At 38.6% G+C, this 10,554-nt stretch overlaps 1 protein-coding gene across 1 annotated transcript; it reads right to left on the bottom strand.

Annotated features, from left to right (window-relative positions):
- Window positions 1-408: 408 nt before the first annotated feature.
- LOC148864129 (acetylornithine aminotransferase, mitochondrial-like) lies at window positions 409-10,319 on the bottom strand. Its single transcript, XM_088975728.1, has 3 exons — window positions 9,594-10,319; window positions 2,510-2,944; window positions 409-1,072 (listed from the first exon to the last, which is right to left on the bottom strand). Exons 1-3 carry the CDS (start codon window positions 10,026-10,028, stop codon window positions 542-544), a joined length of 1,401 nt encoding a protein of 466 aa, XP_088831854.1. The 5' UTR covers window positions 10,029-10,319; the 3' UTR covers window positions 409-541.
- Window positions 10,320-10,554: the final 235 nt, after the last annotated feature.

Below are 10,554 nucleotides of genomic sequence, written 5' to 3'. Positions count from 1 at the left end.
TACTCTTTCCAAACGGAGCCTTATGGACTGAATTGTATGAATCTGTTATTGAAAAAAAAAACAGTACTTTTCTTAAACTTGACAAATTTGAAGTTAAGCCCTCCCAAATTTTTATTTTATTTTTTCCATTCAAATCACTCTTAATTCTCTTCTTCTCTGCGTAGATAGCATCCCTTCACATATTCTGATTTCAGAACATATGTAAATATCTGATGAGATTCAATTTGGATATACACGAGTCGATCCAAATTTGATCTCCTTAAAGCTCCAACTTAAAAGATCATTTGAAGCTGAAAAGGGCATTGTGTTAAAACATAAGATAGAATAGCATTCACAAAACCAATCTAATAACTTTGGTGACTCGTTTGTCTACTTCTCAGCATGGATCTAATGGCACAACTTCCAATATTTTCAAGCTAACAACCACCATTTATAATAAATCATAAATGGTTAAATGTAATGTGCTTCACTAAACATAAATCCATTTTGGTGTAAATACGAGAAGTTACAACATTTACATGCTACTACTGATCTCTCATTGCTAGTTTGAATCAAGAACAGGCAAGCACTTCAACAGAATCTCAGCTGCATGTTCTAATTCTTGCTCAGAGATAACTAGTGGTGGCACAAGCCTTACTACGTTTCCTTTTCCAGCAGTCAAGATAAGAAGGCCTGAATCTCGGCATGCATCAACGAGTGGCGAAGCTGGAATATCTAGTTCAATCCCAATAATGAGCCCAATCCCACGCACTTCTTTCACATGGGGGTTTTTCCCTAGTTTCTCAGATAACAACTTCTTAAAGGACTGGCCCTTTCCAGAGACAGTAGCCAAGAACTCAGGATTCCTAATTTTTTCAAATACTGTGAGGGCAGCTTTGCAGACAAGGGGGCCACCAGCAAAAGTGCTTCCATGGTCACCGGATTTTATGGCTGCAGCTACTCTATCTGTCACCAAGACAGCACCAATTGGTAGACCTCCAGCAAGAGGCTTTGCAAGCGTCATTATGTCTGGGGTTACTCCATATGCCTCATAGGCCCAGAGGTACCCAGTTCGGCCTAATCCACATTGAACCTGACACAAGATGTCATTAAGATAAAATTTGTAGGAGGCACGAACATCAGAAGAACACATGAACATATGACATGATATACACATCTTGAATAAAGGCCCATTTAAAGTAATTACAAGTCAAATTTATTCTCAGTTCCCCCAAAATTGAAGGAGAATTACCTTCAGCCATGCCATGCCAGGTCTTCATAAAGACATAGCAGTCATTTGTGTGTTAATGTTGTAAAAATGTCACTTAGTTGTAAGGACATAATGTATATTAATAAGTAGAACACTTGCAAAACCAATGAAATGATAAAATCTTGGCTATAATCCTATAAACAAAAGGAATACGGATCCCAACCATGCAACATCAGAAAGCAAAATGGAGAAGACCAACACCACATTTCCACATTCGCAGTCCAGACTCCAGAGACCATGCATTTCTTTGCATGAATGCATGCGTGCATGTCTGTGCATGTGAGTCTTGCGGGAGGCTAGAGATTTATATATCTCAAGTGTGGCAGCTTTAATGGAAGCCCAAAAATGAACAGAAAGAGGGTGATTTACATAGCGCAATATCACCAAAATATGTGAAACAGAAAAATAACAGCACCTACAACAATATGGAAAACAAAGAGAAACTACAACATAGTGATGGAAACAGGTCAGGTTTGTCTCAACCCAAACTCATCATTGCTCAGGTTCATTTGATCTGAGACCTACCTGACAACCAATTAAATCTGATCTCACCCAATCAAATAGGGTCAAGTGAAGGAGGGTTTACCATCAAACTTAACCAATTTGCATCCCTAATTTTACTGCACAAGCCATTTCTGCACGGGAAATAACAGATGCTGACTCCAGCATCCATGTCGATGAAACAATGTATCAGTATTTACATGCTACACCTAATGGAGAGTTCACAGTTCATGTTCAAGCAGTTTAACTGGCATTAGCACTATTATAGGTGTAACAGACATCTAATCACGGGCCATTTCTTGGTGCAATGGTAAAATCCTGGGCTGCCAAGAATAAAAATGCATGTTCAAGCCTCAGAGCAACCATTTTGTGACCAAAAAAATGCCAAAGGATGTCAAATGGATAGTCATGACCAGCATTTGGTAATGGCCTTTTTCTAAAATAAAAGGATGTCAAATGGCACAAAAATAAAAGATGATCGAGAAATAAGCTTTACACCCACCATTCACTGGACCTTTTTCACAAGTAAAGCTAGATATAGAAAATTTAAGATTTTTAATTTCAAAGTTCCCAATCTGCAACATAGAAGATTTCATGGTCACATATATCTCTTCATAGGACCCATTAAAGATATCTTCAGGGTAAGAGATTGACAAAGTCAATGTGACTAACCCCCACTCCCTGGGGGCGAGGTATGCAAAGCAGATGACGTTGTTCTATAAAGCCATGAATATAATTCAAAATTAAATAGCTGCATACCTCATCAAAGACCAGGAGAGCTCCAGCATCATCACAAGCACTACGCAGTGACTGCAGGAATTCCTTTGTAGCACTGTATATACCCCCTTCACCCTGGATAGGTTCCACAAAAACAGCAGCTGTTTTTCCACGCTGGATCACTTCTTTTGCGGCTTGTATGTTCCCATATTCTAGGAAAGTGACACCAGGCATGACAGGTTCAAAAGGCAATCTGTAATGCTCTTTACTTGTCAAAGCAAGAGCACCCATTGTTCTCCCGTGGAAACTATTGGAGAAAGAAATAAACTCCACAGCTGGCTGTTTCTCATCAGGGTTCAAAAACCTTTGAAACTTCCTAGCAAATTTAATAGCTGCTTCATTTGCCTCTGTTCCTGAATTTGAGAAAAAGACACGATCGGCAAAAGAACATTCCACCAGTCGTTGTGCTAGCTCCACCTGCAGAAACACAGTATTTCTTAGTTAGCCATCATGAAAGAAAGCAATCAAGTAACAAGAAACCAAACATATACCAAATTGAGAATATCAAGATGGAGCTGAAGAAGTCTCAGAAGCAGGAGTTGGATCTGGAGAGGGAGGATCGGTGGAATTGAACCATTGAAGCTCCAAGATTAGTACGCTTCAAAAGCTTGGAGTGCCTCTGGAATATATCTATGAAACATTTTTTACTTTTTTGGTTGGTAATATATCTATGCAACATTACAATGTCGAAAATAGTAAGTTGTATTGTTGTTTTTTTAACTATTATGTGCATGTACCTATGTGAATTTAGAACTCTGTAGATGAATCAAAATAATTGTTGCATTCAATTATTTTGTGCATATTGCAAACATTGCACTAACACTAATGCAATACGGTTATTTCCAATCTATTTCTAAAATTGCTTTTAAAAAAAAAAATGCTACTTTGTCAAGTGTTAGGTCTGTAATCCAGCCCATCCCTCCCCAGATAGATGGGACCGACATTGGGCATTGGCCTTTACAAATAGATACTTAACAGTAAGTTTTCATTTCCCAACATAGAAAAAAGAGGTAGTATGATGTCAGACCTCCAAGCAATAAGTAATAACAGTGGCTGACTGGCTGAAATGATCTATATCAAGCTGGGAACAGGCCAGAAGGCCCCTCAGCTTGTTTGCTTTGGGATTTAGCTTTAAATGCTCCCAGCAAGAGCATATGGACAAAACTTAGAGTAGTTTCTAAAAATTAAATAAAAGAGAGGACTAACTGATAGGTGGGAAAATATTATTAGAATCATTCCTATAGGTTGCAAAGTTTCATAAGAGTTAGAAAAATTAAGATTATCAAAAGTATTGGTTATGAAAGGATTGCAGAAGCTTTAATAACTGAAACGACAGAGAAAAGAAGAGAGACAGTGCAAGAATAAAATTGAAAAATAAGGAGAAACATGCATCATAAAGACAAGGTGAGAACAAAAGGTCAACGCTGAATAAAAAACGTATGTATATATTCATATATAGAGATTCTATAATAGCAATATCTACTTGCAAAAACACAAATTATATAATATCAGCTATTAGGACAAAGATAGAGCATAATGTATTTCACGCCACTAGGTTTCTCTAGGAGTGAGCACCTTTATAAGCTTGGAGTCAGCATCAAACACAAGAGTTAGCAAAATCTCATTCATTCTTTCAATTAATGCTCAAAAGAGTGTCTAAATGAATTTATATAGAGGATAAAAATGTTATGGTCACACCATCTGGCAGGCCGCACAGCAGCAGGCACCGCCTGGCAGCACACACCACCGATAGCGCGCAGCACGCACCACACGGCAGCACGCAGCGCGCACACGCCCGGCACCGCATGGCAGCGACATCATGGCGCGCAGCACGCACCACCAGGCAGCAGCGCGCACCGCACGCACTGCACGGCAGCATCTGTGAAAGTCTGAATGTAGGTGCATGCTATCATTATACCTTGTACCATCACAATGTGGAGGTTGGGGGTGATGTGTGTGTGTGTGTGTGTGAAAGAGAGAGAGAGAGAAGTAAGGAGGCAATCTCAGAGACTATTACAGTAAGAGTAGCTCACTGGGTAAAGACTTAAAATCTATTTTCAGATTTTCCAATGGAAGACATTTTTCGAAAGTAGGGATCGTTTGCACTTTCTTCCTCTAGGAAACAAAAGTTCCTGGAGGTATGGTCTCCCCCAATTGGTGGATGGATGAAATTTAACTTTGATGGAAGTGGTTTTGGCAATCTGGGACCCTACGGAATTGGAGGGGTGATTCAAGATGGGAGTGGAAACATTTGTGGTTTGTTTTTGGGGACTATGGATCAGGGAGATTCAATGAAGGCTGAATTCATGGCTGTTATTGTTGGGGTGCAAAAGGCTAAGGAAATGGGAATCACGAGGCTGATTGTACAAGGGGACTCAAAATTCAAAGATAGTCATTGATTGGTTGAAAAACAGAGAAGGGGTATTAAGGCAATTCAGAAATGAATTCAGGCAGTTCAAGTTGCTATCAAGACAATTGCAAATTCATGTAAGATGGGTTAGGAGGCCCGCTAATGGGTTGGCGGATGGATTAGCTAAGCAAGGAGTATATAGACATCACTTGTTTTGGGCTCAATGTTGAAAGGGTAGTGGGTCTTTTTGGTTGTAAAGGGTTTTGTTCCTAACAACTTTTTGTAATCTCTTTTTCTTTAAGTTTTAATAAAAATTTTTGAGTTGCTGATCGAGAGAGAGAGAGAGAGAGAGAGAGAGAGGTGGGGGATACCAATGAAAAATAGGAGTGGAATAATACATTGGGGTATAGGGAAAGAAAAACTTGAGTTGTAATTCAACCTGTGTTACTAAAAGGCCAACTAGTTAACCAACTAATCAGCTGAGAGCCAGACCAACTACATCATTAACTAGCCAGTCAATGCTCATGGTGTGGTAGCCTGAGAAAACTAAGAATCAACTAGGCATTTAACAACTAGTAAGACAAAATTATTTTAAAGCTCCATATGTTATTCTTTACCACTAATTATTTAAAATAATAGTATATGATTTTATTTTGTTATATGCACTATGTTGCTTTAACACAGTTGAATACAGTATCAGTTGCAAATTTTATATTCATAATTTAAGTATTCAAAATGAAACAACATAGAGAATGAGATGGGATCAATCTCAGAGAAGAAAAAACATAGAGAATGAGATCTCTACAAAGTCTGCTTCACAACGATTTATGATGGAATCAAAGAAAACCATTTCTGACCTACCAAGTCAGAAGACAAACTAAACTGTTGATGGAAGCTTCCAAACCAAGCATAAGGAACCAGACAACCACTCCATAACTGCAAGAAACTTATATCCTTCTATGCGGAAAATAATAGAATCAATTCCCTACAACTTCGCCACCAACTAGAATGGCCATAGTGTCTGTTCATATACTGGTGCCTGCGGTTCCCCTTCCATTTTCTTTGTTTGTTTCCAAGTTTGGGAAACCCTTGCAAAACAGAGAAAATAAGGACCTCTAAAATAACTCAATTTTTTTAGTTTTCCCAGCCATGATCTAAGAAACTATTGGCTAACAACAAGACCTAACTAAAAGCAAGAGAAAAAAAAAATGTCCTTAGCTCTAGGACCAGAAAACATTAAAAAACCAGAAGTCATTGCTTCATGGATCCATAATAGCATCTAAAACAACCATTGCTGGAGCTAAAACCCTAGAATTTGAAAACAAAAAAGAGCAAACAATAGAAGAACAAGACTAGAACTAGAGATGATTGTACACAGAGAATTTTTGAAAGAACGAGCCTTAAAAGGTTTCATGAATGCCTTAAAATGCACCTCGCCCATGTGCCTAGGTGCACCTTTTAAATAATTGCTTCAGGCAAGCCCAAATAGAGAACCCCCTTTTTACTAATGTTGTTCCTTTCATTCTTTTTAATACAATACATTAAAAAAAAAAAAAAAAAAAGATACGGAACTAAAACTAAATTATAAAACCAATTAGGGATTAAAAGCTTAAGACCTTAGCATGGATTTATATGGGCTTGCCAAGGGGCTTGGTTGGGGGTCCAGGAATGAAGCCCCTGGCCCAGCTACCATGCTTAAAAAAGTACAAAAAACGCAAAATTTAACAAAGGTACATGCCTAGGCTGAGGCACCAGGTGCATGCCTTTCTAAAGGGGCTACGCCTAGGCCTAGGCAAGGCACAGTCCTTGAAATGTGCCTCGCCTATGTGCCTAGGCATGCCTTTTCAATCACTGCCTCAAATCAAACTGACGAAATCCCTTATCATACTCCCACTCCCAAATTACTTGACCCCCTTGGAGTTCAGCTTACAATGCCAAAGCACCCAACCTCTGCCAAGCAACTTCTCCTGTAACTTGGATCAGAATCTCAATGCTTCTCTTGGAAATTCTCCTTGACTTTTTCACCTTCTTGCTAGGTCCAATCCGAAAAAAGCCCTCCTTTTATCCTTGCAAAAACTTTTGAAACCTTAACAATTCAGCAATTTTTCTGGTTTCTAAAGTGTCTTACTACATTGGGGAGCCTATTAGATTCTTTCAGATTCAGAGGGCAGTCATTAATACTCTCTAGCTCCAACACTGTATTCTTCTCAAAAGTCAAGGAAACATCCACCTCTCCCCCCTCTTTGTCAACAACCCTTATTTCTTGCCCTAGCCTCTTATTATCTAGAGCATCTTCAGTCCCTAAGGTTTAGCTACTTCAAATCCAGAAATACTTTTCATAGGATACTTCTCCAATTCTTTAAATGTCTTCCTTGCAAACTCTTCACCTCCCACATATCTCAAACCCAATGATTTACTGATCCCTTCCTTTAGATGCACCACCTTTTCCAGATCAACTGTTTTGTTAATCTGATGTATTTCATTTAATACCACCTCCTCCACTTGCTCATTTTCTTCATCTAACTCACCCCCATCTTCATCCCTATCTTCCAGAGTCTTCATTCTATAGATCTTTTTTCTTTAAAAGTTTGAGTGCATGTACTTTCCTAAATTCCTTCATTCCCACTAATTACCATCAGTTCATCTTCCCTCAAACCTAACATGTTTACTGACTCTAATCCATCTGGCCAATTCCTGTTTCCTGCACCTCATCGTGCCCTTGCTCTTCTTCAGCATCACCCTCCCTCTCTCCTTTGAAATTTCCTGTAAGCTTCTGCATTTCTTGTGATTGCAGATTCTTGATCTTCTACTGGGTATTTTTTTGATCAACCTTCTACTGGGTATTCTTTACTGAAAATGTTACAGCTCACTCGGAAGAGGATATTAGAGATCATTTTCAGAGCAAAAAAGATCTAAGACTGAAACCCTGGGATTCCAGATTCTTTAATGTAAAATAAAGGTGAGTTGCAAAGACAATAGATTCTGACAAAAAAAAAGAATAAAGGCCAATATTTCTAGAAAATGCTCAGAAGAAGACAGAGAGAAGAATCTGTTATTGAAAAATCAGAAACCCTGAGCTCCAAAATCACTCATGATTATGAGAGGCTTTGCAATTTCTGGTGAACTCAGAACGATCACATTGCAGGGAACCTCTCGCTCAAATGTGAACAGATGGTCAACACCAAAGGGCAAAATTGGGCTTCAAAAATAAAATAGGCATGTGATGTCACGTTACAAATGGATCGGAGGGGTAGTATTTGTCCTGTTGTGTTACCTGACAAGGTAGGTCAGAGTCCTTTGTATTCAACCCTTTTTTTTTATAATCTTTAGTATGGTTTTCAATTTCAAGTTTCAACTATCCAACAATTGGTATCTTAGCTTTGTATGGCTTGATATCCCATCATAGTTGTCAAGGCAATGCCTAGGCGACAAGACGCCCTTGGAGGCTCGCCTCGCCCAATTGTCAAGTAGTTTTGTGCACAACGTTATAAAATACTTTTATATTTTTAATTTTTTGACATTATAATTATAAAATAGGCATTATTAAACTAGAATACTCATTTTATGTGTTTATGTACTAATTTCTTTTTATTATTTTCTTATTTGTTAGGGTTTAATCAATACAAACATTGCTAACTGCTGTATTGAACCCATGGTTCAAAGTATCGATACACCTCTGTGTATAGGCAGAGGTGTATGTGTATCAGTACATATAACGATACTTCCCTATTTTTTAATTTCTTTGGTTTTCAATTTCATTTTTAAATACAAACATTTAAAAAATGGGCTCCCAAAAACGCCTGTAAACATGTGTATTGAGGCACCAAAGATACAATACAATACACCCGATACGGGGTGTATCGTATTGAAGTTTTGATCCTTGATTGAATCCTCAAAGATTTCAGAACCTGAACCAATAAGCAAGGGAAGAACCTAAAATTTTGTCTAATCAACACATTTTCTTCTTACAGATCTTCTTCTTCTTCCACCTTTTCTTTTCTTCTCTTCCTATAACAAAAGTAGGGGTTCAGCCCCTATATTTTTTGAATTTTCTTTCCTTTGTTCCTTTTCTTCTCATAAAATGTTGATTTTCTAAACTTAAAACATGAAATATATACTTCTCTTATGAAAATTATGGATAATTATAAAGGAAAAATGGTTATAGAACCTAGGGAACTACCCTAAGATATATGGTTTTACTTAAAAAAAATTCATCACCTAGGCCTCGCCTAGCCTCGCCTTGGCGCCTTAAAAACTATGTACCCCATTTGGGAATCTTACAAGTATTGCTTCAGAAGATATAACTGGTCCATACGCACAACAATCAAAATATATGTGTGAGTAAAAAAATCCTCATTACCAAAAGAAAACAAAAAATTATGGTTTCATGCAGCTTAATCGTTAATGATATTGTGTAACCTAAGGTAACACTTTTCATTTATGCATTAATTCCAATTACGTTAAAGCATATAAAACATTGTTGGTCTTCGATCCCATTCCCCTCCTCCACCACCACACGCAAATTCAGACACCAGAAATAATTGAGAACCATGCCCAGGTAAAAACAGCTTTGTAAAATTAAAAGGCATATTATGTAGACATTCAATTACAGAAGCGCCATTAAGAATTTAGGTGTAGGACATTTTAACACTCAAAGATGCACGGAGTAAGAGAGCTATACAGAACAGAACTAATCCAACAAGCCGAAATCCTCACCTGAGGGATGGAATAGTAGACATTACTGACGTGAGTGAGAATGTTTGCCTGTTCAGTAATTGTCTTCACCCAATCAGGGTCTCCATGGCCAAGAGCGTTAACCGCTATCCCAGAAGTCATATCCAAATACTCCCGCCCTTCAACATCATGCAATTTACACCCCTTGCCACTCGCTAGAACAATCGGAACTCTAGCATAAGTTCCAACAAAAAGACTCCCTTCCATTTCCATAACCTCCTTACTCTCTCCAAACCCTAATTTCCCAGAAGAACTTTTCGAGCTCGCAGAAGACGATATCTGCACGTCCAGATTAAGACAAGCCGAGATTCGAAGACACCGAGTAGAAGAAGATTGTCCTTTGTCTAGCTTGAACAAGCGTGGAAGATCGACTGATGGAGTAACCGAGCTGTTCAGGAATACATGCAGAGAGCTCATCTTTGCCGAACTTTTTCACAGACGCGGACCAAGTATTCTCAGGCTGAGGCCAAACTTATCGAATCAACTTGATTTTTTTTTTTTTTTTTTGCTGAGAGTTTCACTATTTATATAGATGAAATACGGAGAACGGTTCGAGTGCAAGGGCAAATGCTGTGCATTGCAAAGGCGAGATCATACGAAAAAGAAGAGGAGATTCAATGCCCTAGAATAGGTTCGAGAGATCAACGGAGGGAAGATTGGCTCAGAAATAGAGTGACTAAGAATGTGCCAGCCTGTTTAGGGTAAGAGGGATGAAAGAAGAAAGAAATGGGTGGAAATGTGTCGGGTTAGTTACGGGTTGGAATATCGGGTCCAACCGGGCGGGCCATTTGGTGGATACCCGGAGAGGAGGGGCAGTTTGTGAATTGTTTATTAAATTTTGGGATGGCATACGCATTCTCGGCCCGACCGAGTTAGCATCCGGGCTAGGTTCAGGATGAGAGAAATTTTCAGCGCAGTCAAATCTGGCAACTCATTATTAGAA

The sequence above is a fragment of the Nelumbo lutea genome, chromosome 3 (genome assembly GCF_056320005.1).
Source record: "Nelumbo lutea isolate HS-2025 chromosome 3, American lotus-T2T, whole genome shotgun sequence".
Lineage (NCBI taxonomy): Eukaryota > Viridiplantae > Streptophyta > Magnoliopsida > Proteales > Nelumbonaceae > Nelumbo > Nelumbo lutea.
This window is presented reverse-complemented; position numbering and strand designations above follow the sequence as displayed.

Coding starts and splice junctions, on each gene's coding strand:
- LOC148864129 (XM_088975728.1), bottom strand. CDS start 10,028: ATGAGCTCTCTGCATGTATTCCTGAACAGCTCGGTTACTCCATCAGTC. Junction 2,945..9,593: donor TCTACTATTCCATCCCTCAG/GTGAGGATTTCG, acceptor GTGTTTCTGCAG/GTGGAGCTAGCACAACGACT. Junction 1,073..2,509: donor CTCTCCTGGTCTTTGATGAG/GTATGCAGCTAT, acceptor ATCTTGTGTCAG/GTTCAATGTGGATTAGGCCG.